General features: G+C 33.4%; 2 protein-coding genes across 12 annotated transcripts in view; one reads left to right on the top strand and one right to left on the bottom strand.

Annotated features, from left to right (window-relative positions):
• Positions 1–26,609, top strand: part of LOC149802709 (UPF0561 protein C2orf68 homolog) — a 51,995-nt gene that overhangs the window by 16,474 nt on the left and 8,912 nt on the right. For 2 of the 8 annotated variants that reach the window (XM_089952110.1, XM_089952114.1), the window contains 3 exons: positions 918–7,053; positions 18,555–18,689; positions 24,939–25,203. In XM_089952110.1, coding sequence (XP_089808236.1) covers positions 918–1,052 — 135 coding nt within the window. In that variant the 3' untranslated portion in view covers positions 1,053–7,053; positions 18,555–18,689; positions 24,939–25,203. The other 6 variants (XM_089952112.1, XM_089952111.1, XM_089952109.1 and 3 more) reach the window with 6 other exon arrangements.
• The window catches only part of LOC149802708 (maternal embryonic leucine zipper kinase-like), a 101,723-nt gene continuing 95,123 nt past the window's right edge, over positions 20,010–26,609 (bottom strand). For all 4 annotated transcript variants that reach the window (XM_089952104.1, XM_089952103.1, XM_089952107.1 and 1 more), the window contains exon 17: positions 20,010–24,371. In XM_089952104.1, the coding sequence (XP_089808230.1) occupies positions 24,365–24,371 (7 nt within the window). In that variant the 3' untranslated portion in view covers positions 20,010–24,364. The remainder of the gene's footprint in view (positions 24,372–26,609) is intronic.

Below are 26,609 nucleotides of genomic sequence, written 5' to 3'. Positions count from 1 at the left end.
TAAGAAACTTTTGATTTTCACTAGATGATGGTGACTACAGTTGAAATATAAAATGTTTAAACATTGATGCTTTGCTCATAAAATAAAAGAAGTTTAATTTGCCTACTTGGACCAGTCACTGCTGATATGCTCTAGTGATCACAGAAGGCAGAGCGAAACCATTGCTTGGTTAAGAGACACTTGTCCATTGATTGTGGATGACAGGTGACTGCTGATTACATGACATTTATATTGGAAATTTGCTGGGGGAAAATCAGAATGGCCATGTGACCAGGTGATTGCTGAACTTGGATGACTGTTAGGATATGTTTGACTGTATATTTAATTAATTTAGATAATAATTTAACTCGGAGATATTTTATATTAAGTTTACAAAAGATGCCCATTCATCGTCATATTTGGTCACCATTGCTAATTAAGAAGAGGAACTGTTACCCCCTCCCATATAAATGACATTTAGCCAAGAGTAAATTATTGATTGAGTAGTGAAAATACATAAGGCTTTAAACTACACTTCAAAATTAAAGCTAAAACATAGGATAAGCTTTTACCAGATTTGATGTGGATTTTTCTGACATTAGGGCCTTTCTGCTGTGCTCTTAATCAGGGCTATTCTAGTAAAATATACTTGGGACACAGGGAAGGTACCTGTAATGTGGAGTAGCTACCCATTAATGGAATTTTGAATTTTGTCATTTTCATTTCGAAGTCTTTAGTTATCAAAGTACCTTGGCATATATTATTTGAACATGCACTCAGCAAACAGGTAATACATTTGGCGTTTAAACTAATATCATCAATTAGGTAAGAAATCTCAAAAGTTTCTTGGTCTTTTGTTTTTAGTTAAAGTTGGCTTTGGCATGTGCTTCATTTTCTTTGATCATTAGTAAAGAAAATTTAATAATTCTTTTTTCCAGAACGATAGGAGTGAAATTGTGGCACAGAGACTTGGACATCAGTGTCAGCTGGCACAAGCACTTGTTAAGGCTCTTGAGCAGAGAATTCAAGAGGAAATTGACAAGAGAAAGGATAGTGCCACAAGCCCCACCTGATGGGAGGAGCCATTCTTCACATAGCACAGAGCCCACTGTGCTTAACATATCAGAATGCTGTGTCAAAACTTTTGCCTGCCTTGCTGCAATCAGCAATCAGGGATGGTAGAAATGGAAAGTTTTTGTTTGTTATGAAATGAAACCTAGGCAAAATGTTGTGGCATATAAACAAACAAACACAACTAGTTTCAATACTATATTCCGCTTAACCTTTAGTGCTCCTGATACAAGTTGTGCACAGTGGAATGGACAAAAGGGGGCAATTTGCATGAAATGCTTAAGTAACCTGGCGCAGGCCGATGATGTAAGAGAATTAGGGGCAGAAGGTGGGCTACACTTCTATTTCTATCTAGATGGAGCACTAACCTTTACCTTACATGTTTGTACCATTGATCAAGCTGGTGTCTTGAGGTTAGTTCCAAGCTTGAAGATTGAATTTCCTGGATTATCAGAAGATTATTCCTTTTTTGAAGCATTGAGAATAAGAGAGGTGCTATATTGTCTGCTTTAGCTTGCCTTGAATCCCAGACTTTAGAATGCATTTGAATCAGGCAAAAAAAAGGGAGATTCAGATGAACTTATAAATGTGGGAACGAAATTATTTATTCCAGTAAGAACCTAGCTCAGTGGATTAGCTTTTATCTGTACAAACCATAGATTTAAAGCCCCAGTGAACAATGATCCCTGTTGAAAAAGTAGAGCTCTTTCACTAGTCCATAAATATAAGTACCAGTGAAAATGTACTATTTGCAAAACTGAATTTTTTTGCCAACAGCACTAAATGAATTCACAGTATTTTGATGAAGGTCTTTGCAGTACAAAATGCTGTTGTAGAATTTTGGATGTTTCTGACAGTCTGAATTATGTCCCTTGTTTTACTGCTTACAGTAGGGCAGGCAGCAGGCTTGTGTTGTTCAGAGGGTGACCAGGGCATTCAGTCCCTGAAACTGTTACATTCCTTCTAATTGTTGAATTGTTATGATAATGCTTGGACATATTCTCAGTTGTTTAAAAAATATACTCACCAAATTAGAATAATATAAATTACTGACACTAACAACATACATGACTCATCTTTTGGTTCAGCAGAGTTTACATTTGGGACATATAGTTTAGTAGACAGTAAACTTTACCAAAACAAAAAAAAACTTACAAATTGATAGCACTTCTGCATGTCATCATAGGTATGACTATTACTTGTTACACTTTTCATTTGATAAACTCTAAATAAAATGATAACAGTATACCAGTCATATCGACCACAACCTGCAGAGAATGATGTCCATTTGTAAGCAGTTGTCTACAGGGCATTACTTTCACCAACTGTTTTTGTTTAGGTTGTTTGTACATATTTGAATTTCTTTACATGACAGAATTAAAGTTGCTGCATTTAAGGTCTGTAGTTACGCTTGTCCATTTTTTAACAGTACATTTTAAGAAAACTGAAAGGGCATCCAAATAGAATTATCATGACTTTTACTTTAGTTTGATTTGTTACTTAGTTTCAGGTGAGATCATTATGTGGATTGGCACCATGCTAGTTTAAACCTAAGTATATGTGGCAAGTTACGATACTTTTTGTGAAGTACATGTCGAAGACTACAATTAACAGAATTTGATTTTGATCCAGGTCCTTTAATATAATTCCTCGAATTAATCCTCTGTTACATTGGACCATATTACCCAGTCTTTATACATGTCAGGATGAGGGATTTTCAGGAGACAAGTACTGCAGTATAACACAAGGAGACAATTCTCTAGAATTCCTTGTGTTATACTGCAGTACTTTTGAAAGCATGTTGCATCAAGTAAATAAATAAATAAATTTGACACAACTAGCTGAATGTCCAAATCAGTTTTTCAGGTCCTTTTTTAATTCATAAATATATCTTGGTTGATAAAAGTCATGCATAAATTAGCAAGCAGGGGAAACCTGAATGGAAGACAAGATGTACATGAACAGAGATAGATAATAGATATGGACACAAACTTTGTGTATTGTCAGACAAACCAAGCATGAAACAGTTAATTTGAGTTGAACTGACTACAGCCACTAGAAAAATTGAAAATATTCATTCAACAAAACAAAGACACTATTACGTAAGATAATTTATAAAACAAAAGTATGTGCTCCACAAATACAAAATATTCTTTCTGATACTGTTACTTAAGAAATTGACAAAATTTGGTTTTGGCACAATAAGTTTCTCAGGTATTTTTTAAAAAAAAATTCTTACAGCTAGTCATTTTGTGAAATTTAAAGTAAAGCTGAAGTTGGTACTATGTACTGAAATTATCAGGAAATTACTCTTCTGTCTCTCAGTCAGTTATACTTGGGCCATTACTTTAAGTCTTAGTTAACAGGCTCTCGCTAACAAATCACATGTATTTTGTTGTTTAAAAACAAAAGATTGGACTCAGTGACAGAATCAATGCTGATACACTAAGAGTGGTATGCTAAGTGAATTAGCATAAAGTGTGAGGAATATTTGATCAACAGGAGTCTAAAATTGAGATGTGTATTTTACAGCATACATATGTATATTGTATTTAAATAAGCTAAGGTTAGTGCAGTAAATGATCTATCAAACTGAACATTATCAGTCTTTCCCAATTTATTGTCATTGCTTTTTTCAGTTTAACACCATTAATTTGAAGATAACTGCAAATTAAAAAATTATGATTATATTCTTCAGTTTTAATCATAGAAAGTTTGTATGATATACATTTCTTTTGATTAATTAACATAGCTGTTTGTAGTTTACAAAGCTTATAAATGAAAGTAGGAATTGACTAGGTTAATTTTGGCAGTGCATGTAAACAAACATTCATATATCTATCAATGCCCTATCTGTTGGATTGTGTAATAATACACACTTCAAAATTCCTCAAGGTGCTACATTCATTCACCATCATTTGGACATTCCAGTTTTTATCAGTATTCAGTTACTTTTGTTCATTTAGGTAAGAAAGTTGTTGACTTTATTTGACTCCTTGTACTAATGCATTGTTGCATCTAGACACCGATTGCAGGACCCCCCTCCCTTCTGTGAGCAGCTACAGAAAACATCAGTTTAACGGTAAATGAAAAAGGAAAAGAAATGTTCTAGTTTCCTTTCTGTAAGCAAGTATTATTGAGCACTTTATACTTAGAACTGGGATTTTCCAGAAGTTAGCCAGTTTGAATGCATATTAATAAGTGCTCAAACAAATTTGTTTTAGACACAGGTCCTGGGCTGGTGACTTAAATAAACTCACAAGCCCTGACTGAAATTCCACAAGCCTGGACTCCAATCTCCACATGGCCAAAATTTACCTTTAACACAACACTGCAATAGCTGCATTTCAAATATAAATTCAATAGGGTTCAAAGGGGTTTGAAGGTAATGCAAGTGTCATTAGTATCACTAGCATGCTTCACAGATTAAAACTCCATCAACCAAGAGTTCTTAAATTTATTTTTGTTGGGCTTTGTTGTAAGCTAATTGCTTCCTGAATCATCTTCAAAAATAAATTACACTTGAATGCTATTCTGACAAAGGAATTGATAATGCTTTGCATGTTATATGTGCAGTAAAATCCAACTTCAAAGAAATGTTGCTGTTCCCAAACTTGTCAAGTATATAATACATATGGCTTAAACATTTTCATTCAATGTACATAAATCTAAAATCTCTTTGATTTACTTATGATGGGTTCAGGGTTAGTAGCACTTTCTGATCTAAAGATTTTTGGCCTTTTTTAAGGTTTTTTTTAAGGCCTTTGTGAACTTTTTTTTAGGTTTAAAGAATTTCAGTGTTCAGACTTTCATGCACACAAATAATAGCATACTCATCAATTTTACATTATTTTTGATAATATGACTTGAACTTCTGTTCCACATCCTTAGTAAGGTAAGATCTAAATGAACTTAATGAACAAAGCATTGAAAGGTTAAATCATATATATATATATATATATATATATATATATATATATATATATATATATACACATAAAAGCAGAGCAATATACCTTGCACAAAGTGTCACGCAACATTCAGACATATTTCAGTGCTTCTAGTTTATCATCGATCTGCTTGTCCAGCTCCAACTGTTCTTCCAGTTTTTTTTTCTCCATAGAAGTCCTTAAGCTGTTTGATGTGCTGATGAAAGTAAGGTTCCTCTGATGTTCAGCTTTTAATGCATAGTCATCAGCTAAAATGTTCATTGTTTCTGTATCATAAGCTGGTGCTGATTTTTTCATTTTCAAATCCATGATTTCCTCATCCAATGCTTTTCCTATTTGTTGTCTCAGTCTCCTTTTTTTTCTTCTTGAAGAAACGCTTCATACCTGCTGTATACACTGCTGGCACTGATAAAGCAGCCTTGTGATGATTTCAACTTTGATGATTCCACCAGCAGCTCTAACTGCGTCAATAATGACCCTTTTGGCAAAGTTCTTTCTGCTATATTTATCTCTTCCACTTCTTTATTTACTGAGACTCCCCGCTCAACAGTGCCTTGCCCATGTGACAAGAGAAGCAAGGTCTTCACAACTTGCCAAAGGTTGGAATATTGCTGCTGATGAGCAAGCCCGTCATAAAGAAAAGTGTCAATACGTTCTTTCTTTCTTGAAAAAGATCCAAGTGATCCATTGCTAATAGCAGAGTCAACAAATGCGGAAAACTCATTAATAACAGCATCACAACTGATATTGACCTTTCTCTTGCTGACTAATGAGTGCATGATTTTCTTCAATTTAGCCTCTGCTTGTGCTTTACTTTCTAAAATGGCAGCAGGGTTAAGGCATGCCATGTCTTTCACTAAACCATAGTGAAGTGATTTTGTGAGGAATTTGTCAGCAAAACAAACAAGAATACTTTTGCATGCATCTTTAAATTCTAAGAATTGTATCTCACTCACATTTTTTGCCATTTTTAGTTCATAAATCAAAGAATCTGCTGCAAAGCCAACAGCAACCTTGTGTCTGGTTACGTGATTTAATGGGTCAATCACTTGAAATGTAACCATGTCTTTGTTGTTTTGATTTCCTCAGTCTTTTCTGGGCTAACAAACCACTTTAGGAGGCCTATGGCAATAGCATTCAGATCATGATGAGCAAATTGTAGCATCGGTGCATCAGTTTGGTTATTCTGTAAGGTAGGGCTCAACATGCTTGGAAAGTGAAATAAAGAGTACCAATTTAGGTGCCAAAAATTCATCCTTCAAAAGGGCTTTTTTCACAATCTTAAAGGACTTGGACTTTGGGTCAGAAACACTTGATTTCATTACCTCACTGACATATTTTCTTAAAGGTTCCATCAGATTTAAAGCCCTCTGAGCAACGATGGTGTTCTCTAACCACCTGTGTTTGCAGAACTGTAGAGGAAAGGTGGAAGTACCAGTAACATTTACAAAATCTTCTCTTGCTGGTGTGTCGTGAAAAAGCTGGGAAAGGGATCTCAGAATTTTATATAATTTCCAATTAACAGCATCCATTGCTGTCTTGCATGCACCATGGACCTTGTGAAGTGAACAACTTGTTGCATTTAACAATGTGACACCATGTTCAGTGGCCAGAGCAGAATCAATCTTCTTATAAAAAGCCTAATTAACATTTGGCCCATCCACACATAACTGAATTAGATTGTTAAAATTCAGGTTTGCTGTCACAGATTCAAACGCTGAGACCATATCAGAGGCAGTACAATGAATAAGAAAGTTTGGTGTTAAAAACCTGGTCTTGACTATGCCCCGATCCCAAAAACGAACATGGAAATCCATTTGTTTAGTTTGAAGGACATCATTCATGCTCTCATCAAAGAGCAAAACAAACTCTTAACTTTTTTGTCAGATCCTCCAGAAAAGATGTAAAATATGGAGCCAATCCAAATGAAGCCAAATATGATGTTTTCCTTTCTGAGAGACTGAAGGTTTTGGCTACTCCACTATCAGGGAACATGTACTGGAATACTTTGGTTATTCTAGAATTTGATGAAAAGCTGCAGTGTTTATCTATTGTAAGCATAGTACAAATAATTTCTGCTTTTAATGTGTTTTCTTTTGCTATGTGATATTGCATAGATGCTGAGGTAGTTAACATTACTGAACAGGATTCAGATTTTGTGGTAACACTACTTTTCCTGAATCAGGCTGCTGACGCTAGAAAAAGAAAAGAAACAGCTGAAGTTTTACATTTATATATCATGAAGTATATATTAAATATTATTTTATTGTAATTTAATTCTGCCTTTTTCATGCTATAATTTTTATACTGCTGGTACTTTCTGCGCATTCAGTGTACTGCAGTGTGTAGCCTGTCAGAAGAGTTTGAATGCAAATTCTATTTACTTTTCTAATTTAATTTTATCATTATTAATTTAACTGGAGCCAACCATAAATAAAAAAGGTAAAGACCTTGAATAATTACATATAAATTGTAACTTTGAAATTACGGGAGGTAAGCTTACTGTTACAGTTATGATACAGCTGTTTCCCTTTTAGTACCCTTATAAACACATCAGTCTCAATAATAATGATTGTAAAGCAAAATTATGCAAGACTAAAGAGTAATTAAATAAATATATATCCTAGAAAATACTAAAATAGTGAGTATTTTGGACAAATAAACCCTTTAACATGTTTTTATTTTTCCTCCCAGTATTTTCCTATGTTCCAGTAAATAGTCTGACCGGCTTCAAATTCAGTGTGATTTCTGCAAAATTATTTTGTACACTATAATTCAGACAGAGAGATAGATAGACAGACAGATAATGTATATTTATACTCACAGTCAAGACTTTCTTCAAGTCTAATGTGGAGGATATGCTCTTCTCGTTTGCTTGATGTTTTATTCCTTTTGAGTGTATTCGTAAGCCACTTTCACCCAATCTCATAATACTGAACAATTTTTTACACAATTTACATCTAGCATAAAACACATCATCTTTTTCCAGCCAAGGAGTGTACTGCGGTTTGGACAGCCAACTCATTTGAAAACATGTCTTGCTTGCCATTACTGCAAGCCAGAATAAACTGGATGTGCAAGTTACTGATAACTCAGAATCGGGCGTATGACAGCTGTAGTTGATTTCTGGTGCAGTTTATGTTTTTTTTATTATCGTGCAGTGCTGAATTTTTCATATTAAAAATTTAATTTACCTTTTCAGTGCTGATTCAAGTTGAAGACTTTTAAGGTTTTCTTTTAATTTATATGGTTTCTTATACAAATTTTAGGCTTTATTAAGGTTTTTTTAGGTTAAAGTGAAATCTTAGGCATTTTTTAGGTTCTTTAAGCTCCCTTTGAAACCTGTGGGTTGTTCCACTTCTTTATCCTACCTTTGCAAGTTAACACAATGGGCTCACCCACTACAGCCATCAAACACATCTCATTATCTATTGTCAGACAAGTAATATGTGAAATGGTGTCTATACCTGACCTCTTTGTCTTTGATGCTATTTAAACTGCCCAGGGGATAGTTTTACATCAGCTCCAGTTACGACCGTTTACTGTTTATACATGCTACATGTAACGGGCATAAAATTAGAGTGGTGTTGGACTATCACCCTTTTTTAGCACTGTTAATTCAACCTGGAGGGGTATTTAATTGTTACAATGTGGCCAGTACATACTGGTAGGTGCCATACTTAGCACTTACCAAGTGTTATAACTCCTTAAATGAAGCAGATATCTGACTTTTCCTGGGAGAGTCCCAACCGCAGGGAAGAAATAAATGCATCAGAATGATTATGGGGGAGCTATCAGATGCTGGAGAGTGAGAGAAAAGAAAAGAAAGATTATTTACCTAAAACCAACATTAGCACTTTTACTATTATACTTTGTTGTTTCATTTGTTAATGTCACATGCAGATTATCCATCTTGTAGCAAGTATAGCTCAGCAACAATCATATTTTTTGTAGTGTTTGACTATAATTGTGTTAGTGGTCTACTGTATTTATTCATGCTTATGATTCAGTTAATGTTTCAAAGTTGAAAATGTAAATATAATGCATGGAATTTTTGTTCAGTTGACTTACAGACATGTCAGCTACTCGAGTTACATGTGCTTTTATGTTGTTAACTATGCATTTCTTGGTATATTTGTAATGAATCTGCTGGCAATATTTAAATTAATATTCTTGAAAGTACTTATTCACCCACATTTTTCCTAAGTGACCTTTGCTTTTATTTGTGTAAATTTTGTACACAGTTCAGCTGCGACTTATTCTAAAAGTTTGAATATGTTGTCTTACATTTCATTTGGAGAAAATAAAGACACAAAATCCATGTATGTCTGCATGACTGGTGTACTTTTATATATTTTGTAGTTATCACTGGTAACTTACCTTTAACAAGTTAGACTTGGGAGACCTTAATTAAATAGAGCCTCTAAGTAACATAATATTCTTCTTATAATATATATGTGTCTGTGTCTTGGATTTTTAACATAGCTTTAACAGTTTTTCAGTCATATATATATAGAGAGAGAGAGGTGGGTGGGGTGGAAAAGAGGCTTGAATTTTGACAATATTTGGTGATATTACTGGATTAAAATTATTGAAATTAATTAAAATCTGCAAATAGAACATGAACAAGAATACAACCAGTCACCAGTATTACCACTTAACAACAATGACAACAAAATTGAGATGAAGATGGTACTAATACTACAAATAGCTAGAGCATTGGCTTTCCATTGTAAATCTTCATACAAAAAAAGTTTTTATTGCATATTCCAAAGCCCATCCTGAAAACCAGTACCTTCAGAGGTCACAATGCAAAATTCATTAAATATATGATAATCTCTTTGCTATGGCTGCATGTAAAGGTTTGGGAAGAAAATATTTTATGGTTATTGTAATTGAAATTTTTATACATTTGGCCTTTCAAGATTACAAAGCGGACCAACGATGACATGCCTCTTGCGGCTGATTATCCCATGCATTAGATGTACATTCTTAGTTAAGAATTTTGTTCAGGCTTTTTTGAGGGGAAACTATATACATACTGTTATACCTGGGATAATTAAACATGCATTGGAATGCATCTGATGAGCATTACATACTTGTTGCAAAAGTAGATCTCTTGACTTAATTTTTTTTCTTTCCCAAGTGCTGTGTATGCTAAATTAATCAAACTATATTGTTTCTTGATTTACACAATACATACCACATAGGACAAATGATTTGCACTTTAACAGTTCAAATTTTGCTGGCTTTGGATATTGTTTAGCTCCTGATCAGACAGGCTTCTGTATCTTGTATATATTCAGTTATACCTAGATTCATGAAACTTGGGGAGTGGATGTGTTTTGTCAAGTAGTACACCTTCATGGCAAAAGGTCATGATGACCTATATTTTATACTTCACCAACTTTGGTTGACTTGTTTCTAAAGTTTATTTCTCAAGCTCTGTTCATGCTAGAATCGTCAAATGAGTTAATTGCATGCATGTCAATTGGTACTACTCTTAAATCAAAAGATGGTCATTGTGGAGTACATTTCACATTTTAGTGGCTCGAGTTTTGTGTAACTATAACATATTACCAAATAGTTTGTCCCCACTGTGTAGGAACTGTTCTACCTAGAATCACAAAACTTGGTAAGGGGATTTATCTTGATGAATACTACACTATCATCACAAAACTTGGTGAGGGGATTTATCTTGATGAATACTACACCATCATCACAAAAATTGGTATGGGGATTTATCTTGATGAATACTACACCATCATCACAAAAATTGGTATGGGGATTTATCTTGATGAATACTACACCATCATCACAAAAATTGGTGAGGGGATTTATCTTGATGAATACTATACCATCATCACAAAAATTGTTGAGGGGATTTATCTTGATGAATACTACACCATCATCACAAAACTTGGTAAGGGAATTTATCTTGATGAATACTACACCATCATCACAAAAATTGGTGAGGGGATTTATCTTGATGAATACTACACCATCATCACAAAAATTGGTATGGGGATTTATCTTGATGAATACTACACCATCATCACAAAACTTGGTGAGGGGATTTATCCTGATGAATACTATACCATCATCACAAAAATTGGTGAGAGGATTTATCTTGATGAATACTACACCATCATCACAAAAATTGGTATGGGGATTTATCTTGATGAATACTACACCATCATCACAAAACTTTCTGAGGGGATTTATCTTGATGAATACTACACCATCATCACAAAAATTGATCACTTTCTTGCAGTTTATGAAACTTGATAATTTGATTCATCTCTTAGTATTTCACCCTAAAACTAGAGATCGCTGTAACATGCATTTTATGCTTTACTAACATGGATTAAGTATTTGTGCTTAGCCCATGACATTATAAATTCATCCGTGTTGATTTGGCATTCAGTACAGTTGTTCTATCTGTATTACACAACCAGATTCAAGCTAATTATATTCAGTCTCTGATGTCCGTGCATAGATATTTTTTTGATGCAATGAATCGAACATTTATAAATCTCAGCTTATTTTGAATTTCATTCATACAGTAAAGCTAAAAATATTTTTTAAAGTGTAAAAAAGTGGGTATGTAATAAAAACAAAACTGCATTTTTCTTTTGTACTGGGTTGAGGGAAAGAACTCATTTGATATGGCCTCAACATATGCCTACACCATATCAGACTCATTCTGCTGACTCAGAACAAAACATGTATGCAGGTTTGTGTATGTAGTACCAATTAAAAGTGAAAATTTCAAAGAGTAAAATTAAAAATGATAAAAAAACTGCAACCATGCCCCTACCCACCCACCCAGTGACAAAGTGACTAATATAATGTTTTCAAGATCACCTTATAATTTTTTTTCTGCACACTAATTATTGCAGTGGCTACTGGAGACCATTTAAAGCTTCATAGATGTGACCAATGTAATCACTGATTTCTACGAAGTTCTCAATATTGACATTTTTGCACATGAGTGATCATGTTATTGGGAAAAAGCTGCACAAATTAGGGGCTAGCAACCATCCTTTAATTTTTTTTTAAAGACATGGTCCAAGTTTTCTTGTTAATTAGGTTCAACAGTGGTACCTATTAAAAACTAATTTTAACATGAAATACCATCTTCTGGAAAAATATGCACAGGATATATCTGTAGCAGGGAAACAAAATAAGTTAGTGTACTTGAAGTATCAAAACAAATCTGATTACTTTTCCTCAGATTTGAAAAGAAATCTGAAAAAGACCCTTCTGACTCAGAAACCGAGAAAATCTACATACATTAAAGACCTTATTTTATGAAATTTCCTGTCAACATTTGCTATTTTCTTGTGCATAATAGATGCAACTGCAAACAGTACAACACGTCAGTCACATGTTATCATAATGTCTTAATTCACAGAACAGTCTACATGGTTCTAGATGACCTAGATATGCCTGTGCATTATTCAACAGCCAGTCAAAGTCTATGCTGTTTGTACTATGTATGACCCAGATTTGTCTACATCATTCAACAGCCAGTCTAAGTCTGAGCCGTTCATTCTACGCATGACCTAGATCGGTTTGTATATCATTCAACAGTCAATTCAGGCATTTACAGTTTGTTCATATGAGCTAGATTGGTCTGTACATTATTCAATAGCCAGTCAAAATCTATGCTATTTGTCCAATATATGACTTGGATATGTCTGAATATCATTTGCCAGTCAATACAGGTAAATACAATTTGTTCTACATATAATTTAGATAATCTGTACATCATTCAACAGTTTGGACCTCTAATTTGTTCTACATATGACTTAGTCTGTCCATACATGATTCATCAGCCAGTCTAGGTCTACACTGTTTTTAATTTTTGGTGTGCACCAAGAAGGGTAAGTATGGTGGGAAACTACTGATTTTTTTTCATGCACTTAAAATTTTCCTGGTAATCTTCACTAGTATTTGTATCTTAGATGCTGATTACTACCACTCTGGTAACTGCTGACTTGTTTCTAGTAGTTAAGGTGAATCCTTGATGTCGACTGAAACACCTGTTTCCAGGAATAATAAAAAACTAATTAGAACAACTTATAAGTCAGTAGTATCTTTGATGAATGCTTGTTTTTCTGTACTTCCACTCCATTTTAATGTTGATTTCTTCTTAACCACTGGGAAGATTTTCTTGACCGCATTTATACAGTTTGTTAGATATATTTCTGATAATCATTAAAGTAAATATATTGCCCAGGAGAGTTTTGATGTTTTATTAAAAAGTTATGACAGAATCTGTATCATTTTGATCACCATTTTAAATTAAAAACTGGACATGAAACATGAAATCCCATATTGTGTGAATAGTCTATACTACTACTACTACTAATAATAATAATTAGAGCCATGAATAAAAAATATTAAGTAATTGAGTTGCACCCATGAATACAAATCAAAACAGTTTACACTGAAGAATTGTTTTTCAATGATTTATAGACTTAGATACCAGGTATTTATTTTTTTTCATTATTGTAAAATTATGGTGAAATGATAAATCCAAATACTTTTCACTCTCTTAAAGGTCACTGGCCACCTATATTGTACAAATGTGTGATATTATAGTTATAAACAAAACCCATTGGTTATATATGCACACCATAAAAATGTTTAATTAGACTTAAAACTCCACTTTTTTTAATGAAAAAGTTATTCGGCAATCTACGTAAACAATCGGTATTTTCCACATGCCAAAACCAGATATGATGTACATCTATCCCTTCTACTCAACCTAGCCATTCAAGTGTTTAATCTCCCCACGTAAATGTCTATGTGATATATGATCGTGCTTTTGTAAAGCAAATATGGTGCACTGTGTAACCAAAAGAGTGATGATGGGGAAAAGGGTAATTTCTTTTTTCCAAAAGACCATGTTTACCAGAAAAAAAGTGGATTCAATCTGTGGGATCGAATAGGGGAGGGATGGGAAAGTTGTATCATTTATGCTGGATTGTAGTGAATTTGGCCAAAAACAATTCGGCCCAACTCTGTATTTAGTTGCTGCAATAAGAAGCTCTTACCAGTTAATTTTATTGTTTTTATTTTTCAAGTTGTCTTAGTGTGCGCGCATGTAAATTGAAAGCTTGTCATTACTGGTCAATATCGTCAATCATATTTGTTCCATTATTCTGTACAAATTAGGAAATAACTTTGTGTTGAATTTGTGCCCCCCCCCCCCGTACAAAAGAAATTGATATACACTTGTTTGAAAATAAAATGAAAGAAATTACCCTTTCATCATGCGAAAATTATTTTTAAAAATATATATCCACGAACTCCATATATGTAGTGGATGCCGGCTTGCATATGCAACCTTAGTGTAGTGTGTATCACTTATGTCAAAAAACAAAACTGCAAATGAGACGAAAATATCACCGGATTGCTTGAAGGCACCTGCCATTTACGCACGATAAGTTACTCATTGCAAACTGACCCAGATTGTATTGTATCCAGGTTAACTATAAGATGGTATCTTGTAAATAAAAAAATCATTATTTTAAAATACATTCAATGTGAGTGCAAATGATGATCTTTTTGGTAGCATAAGTTACAAAAGTATTATTAAAGCAAGTCATTATTGTGTATACTATTTGCCATGCAAACATCAATTATGATTACATATGGCAAACAAATAGAAGCCCGGGTGATAAACACAACTGGCATGGAGCAATAAACTCATTGTTTAAACTTTCCGCCAGGATATCAAATACATAGGTTATTTTATTACAAAGCAAATCAACCCTAGAAACAGACTTTGGTATCTTTTTAGTGTGACGATTTTTTCTTATGAAGTTGGCCAACAAAAGGAAGTCAAGTTTGGTTCCTTTGGATTTTATAAGTGTGCCAAATTCTTTCTTTTGTTTTATATAAAACCTGCCAACAGGGAAGCCAGCATTGATTCTTTTAACCTGTATTAACTGGAATTTTCAAGATAAATTGAAACAATGGAACAGTTTTGTAAGAGACACAATCTTGTGCATTGTGCACACATACCGATATATGGCTAAATAGTCAAATAGTTTTCATTAGTTTCATGTAAATATTTCCTATCCATAGTTTATAGCAGTGTTTCTCAAACTTTTTTGTCTTGCGGGGCACCAAAAAGATCTAAAAATTTTCACGGCACACCTGAAAAGATTTAACAATTTTTGTGGTGAATAACTTATTTATTTTTACATATATATTTAATTTTAAATTTAATGTGAAGGATGTGCCTGCTTTCGAGAGCAAATCAGATTGAAGCGAGGCTCCAAAGTCGACAAACAAGCACGCATTTCATTGTTGATTTTAAGAAGTCTCTTTCTCTTTTTTTTATTTGATTTCAGTCAATGCTGAAAATCCAAACTCTCAAAACCATGAAGACACAAATGGCAGAATTACTTTTACTTTTGAACTGATTGCAGGATATGACTTCTTGATTGAGATCCAAAACTCACCCAGACTCTTTTCGGGAAATGTTGACTGAAAAAATATATTGTGTTTTTAAATCAATGAGCTGTTCTTCTTCTTCGGTTGTAAGATTTTTAGTTTCATTGTTTCCGAATGGATTGATCAGCCATCCATATTCATATTCGCGTTATGAAAGGAACCAATGAATGACAGACTGACAGAGATTGCGTTTTTATATATGTTATTATATTCAATTTTGCGACATTGATTTACCATTTAATTTTTGATAGGTTCAAGGTTTCAAAACACTAGCAATTTTAAATATTTTTTAAAACTCCCACGGCACACCTGCAAATCTCTCACAGCACATTAGTGTGCTGTGGCACACAGTTTGAGAATCACTGGTTTATAGTGTTTTATTTTTCGACAACAAGAAGCATGTTCTTCGTCTTGTAGGGATAAATGTACATCATTTCCGGTTGGTGTCCTCTATAGGTGGGAAATCGTAAGTGGAAGTAAGAGTTGTATACTTCTATTTCGAGGAATTATTATTTCTTGTTTACACTTGATAATTTTTTTTTTTTTTTTTGTGCGAGTATAACTACTTTTAAACATGTAATGCAAATCTGATGTTAAAACGAAAATGTTGGAGTATGGCCGGTGACCTTCAAGTCTAAATATAATTACTTTTAAAGAAGAGATAAAAGTTTTGCATATTTATAGTGATTAATATACTGTAATACCCTAACAACTAGAAAAATATGCTATTGTAGTTACTGCACACAAGATGCATTAAAAGGGACAGCTATGTGGATTGTGATACAATGCAAAAAGGGATATCTATGTGCATTATTGATGGAATTTAAAGTCTGTTCATAAATTTTGTACCAATAGTTTTTGTGCAACTACTATTGCTTATAGATATACTTTATATGATCTAGGCAGAGATTGTCTGATTTAATACTGAAGTTATGAAACGAGTTGAATAATGTCCATTTTTGGAGAGCAAAATCTGGTCATTAAGTGAGTTTCATAAATTTAAGATTAAATCAATACCTATTTGAGATTCTTTTTATCAAAGTTTTTATTTCAGTAGAAGCTATTTAGAATAGTGAATAATTTTGTTCATTCTGACAGACGCTGTACCTTTCATTTGTTGTGCATAAAAAATAGTCCAAGCAAAAGTTAAAATAGTAAAAGCAAATTATACATTTTTACTAAAGAATAAGTGTCCATCAAAATAAACAGAACATTTTTCAACACAAAATGTCTTGAGCATATGATGTCACATTGTTTGATACAGTGCACAGTATTGGTTTGAGTTGGCCTATACAACAGTGCAAGTGTTTACCTTGAAATTTCACATCAAAACTTAACATTGCATTGTTGCGATATTTTTGGGAAAAGATGGTTACTGGATTCAGAAATACTCACATTTACTGTAATATGTTTGTGACCAGGTATTTCCAGTATTTGGTTTGGAACATTAGATTGTACAGAAAACGTAAACAAACCTCTTTTCGAGTTGGACTTGCATCGCATATTTAAAGCATAAATATGAAGTGGTTGCATAAAGTTCTGTAAGTTGGGGAGACTGCTTTATGTCTACATTATTTTGTGAACAGAAATCGTTTTTTTTTTTAATACTTCTGTAAGTTCACATTTAAACCATGCTTTTATATGGGGGGGGGGGGGATTCCATTCTACAGATATATAACCCTTCCACCCCCACCCTGCTATCAACTGACCATTACCTGTAGTTTTACTTCTTGTTCTTGTCATGGCTGTTTTAGCCATTTTTCATTGTCATATGTTATACATGACATAACAAACCCCTGTGGGGGTAAATTGTGCATATTGAAATAGACGAGACCATTTTCCCCCAATTCCCTTGCAAGTGTCGAATCGAAAAATGGTGGCCAAAAATATTCATTGAAAACAAAAAAATTTCCCACTATCACAGTCAATCAATAAAGAGGATACCGCACAATAACTTCATGGTCTTACTTGGACCAATCAGAATCACAAAGTAAAAAATATTAATGAATATAAATAATCACAAAATATTTATTAAAATATAAAGATGAATTTTCACAATGTTTAATACATGTAACTCTGCATCAATGTCCTACTTTAATGATCCAACCAAAGGTAAGTCCTCTCCAGGGAAATAATAGTTTCTTTTTTTTACTATTAAAATTTCTTGGATTATTAAACTTATTGTTGATTTTACACATCACTTGTAGTTAATCTCACAAATGAATATCTGAGTGTGTCCATTTCCACTCTGCGAGGTAAACATTTTAATGTGAACTCTGTTTAGAAACTTTATGATGTACCACCAGAACAAATTTTTATATATCTTTTATTTCATATACATTTTACAGAATTTTAAAAATCTCTACTTTTTGTCTTACAGTACTATGCTATGATTTATTCGGAAAGCTTCATCAAGTTGGGTTAATTTTTGACAGTTCTTTATCTCAATATTTGTTGAACTTAGCTTTTAACTGTTACCAAATAACCAGTAATGTGCTGACATTCCATTAAATCCAATAGTACATATGTACATACACAAATAATGCTGAACTATAATATTTCCTTTTTATATACATATGATACTTCCTAATCATCAGGGAGATTTCGTGATTCAGATATTAAACTATGGCTAAAATAGACAAAATTGATAATCTTTGTGCAGCATAATAAGAATTCTCTAAACTATTGTATGTTTTGGAAAAATTTCATAGTAATGAAGTAAAGGCCATTTCAGAATTATCATACGGAAGTGTTTAGAATGAGGTCAGTCACTGACCTACACTGTTGAGAAATCCATGAGATCACTTCAAAATGTAAATCATAATATATATTACCATCATTCAATTTCACAAACAGCACAGGTGACAAATGTGTAATACAACTTTGCAAATCAATGCTCAATTAAATGTTGACATGCTTATGATGTTGTGATACACGTTGTGTAATGGACCTCATATATTTCTATAAACCCAGCTTTTCAAGTAATTTTTATATTGCACTTTTATTGTGCCTCTGACATCAGTTAGAGTACTGAATCTATATGGAGTACTAATGGTATTCTTTCTTTTTGCTACACTATAGACAGTGCAGCCACCTTTCAAGGATGCTATTGGATAAGTCTTATATCCAACAGCTCTGAGCCAACCCAGGGAGGTACAAGACCAATAGTGTTGACTCCGAGTCCTATTTACTGCAGTATGGACCACAAAATTATTGGTAAATAAAAAAAGCTATGATTTCTTGAGTGAGAACAGGATGACTTTTAAATTAGGAAGAATCTGCAATTTCAGATTTCAAACGATAATGGGTGTTTCTCAAGGATTTTGAGATGGTTTATTAGTTCAGGGGTTGGCATGCAGGACTCCTTTGCAGGAGTGTCAGTTCATTTCATAGACTGGGCCAGATCATATGCCCTGTTATGTCATTATGCAATACACTTTACTTGCATTGCAAAAAAATAATAATTATTAAGCCACAAGGCAAAATACCCTAAAAAGTTTGCTTAGTTTAACTAAAAGATATTATATTGTGCATATCTAATGTACATGTGGTCAGTCTATTTTAAGATGGTTTTCTTTGCACTTCAGATGGCAGAATATTTTTATTTATATAATGTATTACACCATCTCCCATAGGTTGCATGGCCTCAGCTTAGTTTGACAAATTCCTGTAAAGTGAAATCTTTGAAAAGAACAACATTCATAGATATGCATTTGAAATTTTAAAAACAGCCAAAAATAATATTTGGTTAGTTGTGCCAACAGTTTAACAATGGACGAAAGGTTACATCCACTGTAAATCTGCAACAGTACTGTAAACCCTAATAAGCTGAATAATTGGCTCATATGGTCAAGCTGGTAATGAAAAAACTTTTATTTTGTACAAACAAGATTAGATTGCTATATCTGATTTCTAAAATGAATCCAAGCAGGACAATTGTGGCTGTAAATGACAGCTGCGCACAGAAGGTCACATATGACAGGTTTTACTGTACCAGTATCACTCTAAATACATGTAATCTAAAGCTAAAATTTACAATGTGCATTATTAGCTATCTATTCTATGTAAAGAGGGTAGACAATGCCATAGGCATTTGGAGGGATCCAATCCAAAAAAGCAATTCAGGATTTTGACATTATCTTGAAAACATATTTATAATATAAATATACCAAAATATGATCACTGAAATCCTGTTTTCACCCTGAAGAAAAATGTACAGTTAATTCATTACTTTAATTACAAACTTACCTATGCAACCACTTTATAACATATACTAGTTTATTACTATTTGGAATAAAGATTTAGCATGAGCAACATTTGAGACTTACTGCTTTAAACTGAATACTACTGCCACCATAACAAATTAGTCAAAAGCAAACCACGCTGCAAGTATTGCTGTTCATCATTTAGTGCCATTTTTTTCAACCTCAGCTTTTTGAATTCATAATATTCACTTGAAGGAACTATGACATCTGATGTAGTGGCTTAGATACCTTGTACATTTTTGGCTAAGTAATATACAAGTTTAAAAAAAAGTGTATACAACTCAATTTATTTAAAAAGTGCACCTTATCAATATGCAAGTACTAATATACATATATACAATTCAAGCAAAGACTCCCCCCCTTCTTGATACAGAGATGAGAATCTTCTATTGAGGGAAGGTTTCTCCAATTTTTGGGGTTGTATATGTAGATCATGAAATCAGTGAATCAAAGGAGGCAGTGGTGGGTAAGGCCTATGATTTTGACCTAGAATCAACAGAGTTGTCATGCAGTTCAGTATGACAGTGCTGTAGCAGTTAAAAATGTTATTTGACCTCGACTCTGAGCTGTAATTATAACTGCCACAAAATAGACACTGATGTTTAAAAAAATGTATGTTATATTTAAAGCGCAGTGCTAAACATTTAGTGGGAAAAGAGGTGGAGTCTCACTTGATACATCAACAATACGTTTTCTTTCTCATGTAGCTGATAGCAAAAGTTGCAAAGTAGACAGTGTCCTCAAAAATAAATTTGTGGACATGGTTAGCAAAACATCTAAGATCATTTGAAGAGGCAGGTGAAGAAAGAAAAAGAACACTATAGCATTTGGTGGAAAAGTGTATAATGAAGCAGAAACTGCTAATTAAAACGTAGAAAGACCTCTTACTGAACATTAAGTATAGATGCCTTACTGTCTCAAATCTATTTTGATATTTCTTCAACACAAGATTCAAATGGGACTTGATCAACCTCATGTACAGAGAACATGGGTTATACTTATGGTAGCCAAGTGACTTGTGAAGAAATTTTTCTTCGACCCATAAAGCCTTGTTGAACTTACTCATTGAAGGATACATGTAAATATTAGCAGTGAATAAGAAAATGTTTTATGAGATATTAGAATTTGCATGCTGTACATATAAAAAGGTGCATCAGATATGCAGATCTTTGCAAAATAATGTGCAACAACTTTTGTTAAGTTTTTCTGTTACAGTTTGAACACACATAAAACTCAATTTAGTAGATAGAGATGTTTACAAAGGGTAGAAAATTTATGGCCTTTATCCTACCGAAGTGCATGTTTTAAGAAGCAGGACAGTATAATGGAAAAAAGAGCAGCATGATATTAACATGTACATGTGATTCTATTTGATTACACGAGATTGTCATGTACTTGTGATTCATTTTGATTACATGATATTGTCATGCACTTGTGATTCATTTGATTATAAGTAAGAGCATTTTTCTTTTAAGGGTCTGCAATTGTTTATTTTCATTTCTGGGCAGTCTTCACAACTATGGCCAAATTTTCATGGATTATTTCTCAATTTAACAAAATCATCCCTGAAGATAACAGGTTGCATCTGTAAACATAATTGTACCATCAAAAGACAATAGTGGAGGAAAGAATGTCAGGTGCAGGAAAACAAAACTACTAGAGTTAAGATCATCATCACTATGATCTAACAATTCATGATAAACATTAGCTTCATGAAACCCAAACATAGCATGGAGCATTTGGGAAAACATGTATCTATAATTCCATGATTTAAATACTGAACGATTATTTACAAGAGCTATTAGTAATTGATGCATCACAAACTGTCCCACTCACTGAACACTGCTCTGCAGGACCTTAGAGGTGCTGGGAAATAAAGTTAGTAAAGTGGGTAATCAGGGACCATAACTCTTCTAAACACTTGCTCAAAGTTTCATCACTGGAGAGACAAGACTGTCCAAGTCCAGTGATTACTGGCAAAGGTAAGAGGCAGAAATGAAAGTTATGGGGGCAGGCAATATCCTCAAATGATGTCAGAGAATGCTGGAAAATAACCATTTCAAGGCATCAGCAGTATAAAACTGCATAATAAATTTGGTCAAAGTCCAGTTATCTGCCAGGCATGAAATGCTGAATGGACTGACACGAACTTTAAACATCATTACATTAGAACTCTGCTAATTTCATCAAGCTGGGTTCTAATAAGCTTACAGGCATATCCGACACTCATTTTACAATGCCCTACCAGTGGAAATTGTTTGACCAGAATTATTTTAAAAGTTCCTTTACCTTTGATGTGCTTCAAATCAACCTGTGCAGAGCATAAAAATATGAACTGACCTTTAAAAGAATCAGGTAGTTTTTTACTCTTTAAGTGTGAAATACCGTTTCCAAAATTTGGTCATATATAAAATGAATGCAAATTAGGAGTATACTTTGTGAACTACTTTCTCTATGTCACCAGCTATTGTAAATCTCTATGTAATTTGTGAGTGACTTGAGATAAAATAAGTCAAACTTATTATAGCACCAAGGACAGTAAAAAGGCAATACATATATACAGCACTGCATTAAAAGAAAATATGTGAACCATAAACAAAATGGATTTTCACAGACTGTATGACAAATACATTCCCATCTGGATATTTACAACTAGATGTAACCTTATAAATGGAGCCATTTGACTCTAAGTCTTTGTCATATAAAAAAGAATCTGCAGAAACTAGCATCCATAAGACTTTTAAAAAAAGACATTTCACATTTAAAAAAGACATTACACATTTCCTGATAAAAACAGTTAATTTTAAAAACTGACCTTTCTTGCAGAAGTTGTTTTATTTAGGTAAATGTATTATTAAATGGTTTTGGATAATAATGACAACTCTTTTTTTGTCTAGCCTGCTTTCTGTTTAGCTTAGAAAGACATACATAAATGAAAACAAAAAAAACTTTAACACCAACATTAATCTAGGGTGTGGATGGTTGTACAGATAACATTATAATTGTGATATTGAACTTCTGCCTGAGCAGGATCAACAAATATCTGGACATGAACGATGATCAGATATTTGTCATGGGAATAGCTCAGTTATATCAGCATGCAAAATGTTTTACTTAAATTCAGCCTGTTTATTACACAATATTATTTGTTTAAAAAACATTCATAATCATATTTTAAAAAACAATTCATCTACATAACCTAATTCTCTAAAAAAATTATTCACAAATGATGCTAAAATTCCCCCATTACATTTTCTCACAGTGACTAAGATATACTTGATTGCAAGGTGAACCCAACAGAAAACAACATAGACCCTGATATGCTGTTCTATGTTGTTTGTTCTACTGATTACTCCTAACTACACAGACCCAGATCTGCCAGTGTATGAAGTGATGGCAGTTCTGGTTGTGTGCAGTCTGCATTTTAACATGACTTACAAGTATATACAGTACATGTAAAAGTGAAGGTCTCATACATAAATCACAGAACAGTATTATCTTAACAGCCAAATGTTGCAGTTAGATTGAAATATTCAAAAACATCACTGGAAATAAATCTTTACAAACTGTTTCCTCTGATTTAATCAAATGTAAAAACAAATTTCATTTTTCACACGGCAAAAAATAACATTACTAACATACGTCTTATAATGAACTACACAGCTACAATATAGTGTTAAAGATTTTAAACTTGTGCAAAATAAATGTGGTATTTTCTGTACAGTGAATACGATTACACTGGAGGGGTTTCAAGTTTTAGAATTTAGGTCTATTCACAATATATGTACAAAAATTACCCTCAAACTGATAAATATTGTGGGAAGATGAACAGAAATCTGCTCTCAAAAGGTACATCCGTAATGGCTATTCAAACTTAAGCCTCCTTTGCAAGCATAAAAGGATGGTAAAATTACCTTTTTCAAAAACCTTGCTTTCTAGTAGCTTGGATTGCCCTAATTAAAAAAACAAATGGAATATAATCCAACAGTTCTAACATGAATTGTATAAATATTTACTTATTACAAAACAAAGAGAGATAATCCCACAAAACAGTAATAAATCTTGCCTATTTTCAGTATAAAAAAAATGTAAACAACCAGATTACATGCTCAGGTTCTATGCAGAACCAATTTCACTGATGTGATGTCCAAATGCAACCATGGACAGCATCCAAGTTCTTTTTAATGCCCCTAACTGATTCATGCTCAAGCGTGTTAAACAGTATCTGCATTTGGACAATACTACTGTAATTATCCTTATATACATATTGTACCAATTTCTTTTCCTATCAATGATTTTGCACATTTGAGATCTCTGTATCACATATCTAACTGTAAATCATACAGAATTAAAAATGTCCTGCATCTTCCAAATTAAATGTAAAAGAATTGATTGCTAAATTTGATAAAATATTAAGGAATATTGTTACATCAGATTAAGCATTTAACATAGTAAAATTGATTATGCATCCACAGGGCAGAAACATCCAACTGATTATGGAACTGGAAAGCTGTGGCACTTCCAATGACCTTTTTCTAACTTGTTACTTGTAACTACTATTGTTGAGGGGAGCGCCTCAGTGCCACCGTTTATATTGCACACTATGTTGTATGGGACTTGTTGCCATCAGCATCTGAAGAGTAAAAACAATACCAATATTACTAATAGTAACAGTTCCCTTATTACCATATATACTCACTTATAAGTTGAGTCAAACTGCAGACAACAAAGATCATGATATGCTGTAGCATAATGTAATTGCAGATCAGTTTATATGTTGTTTGTTCTACTGATTACTCCTAACAAACTACAAAGATCCAGATTTGCCAGCACATTATGCAATGTCAGATCCGAGTGTGCAGTTGGACTCATCTTATAAGTGAGTATATATAGTTTGCCAATTGTCTCAATACCATATATTCATTTGTTCCTGTCTTGATCTGAAAGATAGAAAAGGCAATTAGGACTTTAATATTTTCTGAGGATGTTGGTCAATGATACTGAAAATAAAATCCATTTGGGAATCTGCTGAAGAAAAGACCAGAGAAGAAGGAAACTAAAAAGCATAACATAACAGATGTCTTAAAATTTAAGTGATGTAAAGTACCTAAGCTATATGTATGGATATATGTGTATGTGTGATTTGGATTTTTAATGTAGCTTTAACAATTTTCCAGTTATATCGCTATGATGTCTGCAGTGTGGCAGTTTATAATAGTGATGTCTAGCACTGGTGCAACAAGCTGCATTATGTTGCACCCAGTCACATTATCCTGACACCAGGTTGACCAGTCCTAACACTAACCTCTTAATGCTGAGCACCATACAAGGCAGCTGCAACTACAACTTTTATAAGTCTTTGGCATGACTTGGCTGGAGTTCAAACCCACAACCTCCTCCAATTGAGAAGGACACTCTAACCACTAAGGCCACTGGAGCGGTCATTATGGATCTCATTAATAGGGGTGAATATTTTTTGAAATTTCTACTTAATATATTTAATTTTATTTTAGTTCCTGGAAGATAATGATCCATTCTGACATGGATTCAAATAAAAGATACCCCAAGTGTAGTGTGCCTTTGTACATGATATATACCCATTATAACACACCCTTGCTTAAAACCCATCTCCTGTATATTGGAGCACTTGTATGCATCACAAAGACATTATAATGAGGGATCACAATAATGTCTGTTATCATTGCACTTCAGTACTCACTCAATAAAACTATTTACAGCAGCCATACAAGTGGAGAGCCTTATACGTGAGATCCATCTATATTGAGTTATTATACACATAATATGACTTACATAAGAAAATGAGATCCACAATCATTATTTGCCTTTTACTGAATCACCAGTTATGGGTATTTTTAGAAATGGCACACACAAGCAAAAAGAAAACTCCTAATGAGCAAATGGACTACTGAGTTTCAATGACTAATACTGGGCACAAAATTTATGTGTTTTGATCCTGTTACATACCTTTGTCCAAAGAAAAAAATCCCATCTACACTGGAGAAATAGAGAAAGGATCCATTTGTTGGGTGATACAAATCTGAAATCTGTTAGGTGATTCAAAACTTAAATCTATCAAAATGACAAATGGGAGAGAGAATTTTGAGACTGAACTTAAGCTTCTGAAAGTAACTGACACATCTGGCTAACAGAACTATAATTATTCACTCATCCATGCATATATACATGTAATGATGAATACTACTAGACCCAGTCTAGAACTTCACAGAATTGAGATTTCTAACTTTACGACAAAACTGGAATTCAATGAATATTCAAGTTTTCAAAAAGTCGCACAGACCTTCTCTTTTCTTACTTCCCAAATTCAATCCATATCATACTCCTCACAGCAGATTACTTCTCGTTGGAAAGACAGTGCCACTTCTTCACCCAAGAGAAAACTGCATGTTTTGCTAACTATATCACACTCAATTCATACTGCAATTTCTACGATCTTTTCTCTATAATGGCTTTAGTGCGGAATGTTAAGATTTGACATTTTATGTAGGAGAAAATGTAAGGAATTCTTTTCTTGCAAAGACTGGGCACAGGGTTGATGATATTACAAAGAATAATATTTGCCTTCTTATCGAGCAGTTTGTATCTGCAATATAGATCTTAAAAATGTGTGTGTGATTTGGATATTTAATGTAGCTTTAACTATTTTTCAGTCAAATCACTATGATGTTTGCAGTGTGGTAGTTTACAGTGATGTCTAGCACTGGGGCATCATGCCGCAGACATGGCATCATGTCCGACCCAGTCATATCATCCAGAGTATAATACTTGTGTATTAATGCATTAGATGAAATAAGGTTTAGATGACCTGGGGTCATATCAGCCTTCAGGCAGC

Source organism: Sinohyriopsis cumingii, chromosome 3 (assembly GCF_028554795.1).
Source record: "Sinohyriopsis cumingii isolate HCF-2022 chromosome 3, ASM2855479v2, whole genome shotgun sequence".
Taxonomy (NCBI): domain Eukaryota; kingdom Metazoa; phylum Mollusca; class Bivalvia; order Unionida; family Unionidae; genus Sinohyriopsis; species Sinohyriopsis cumingii.
This window is presented reverse-complemented; position numbering and strand designations above follow the sequence as displayed.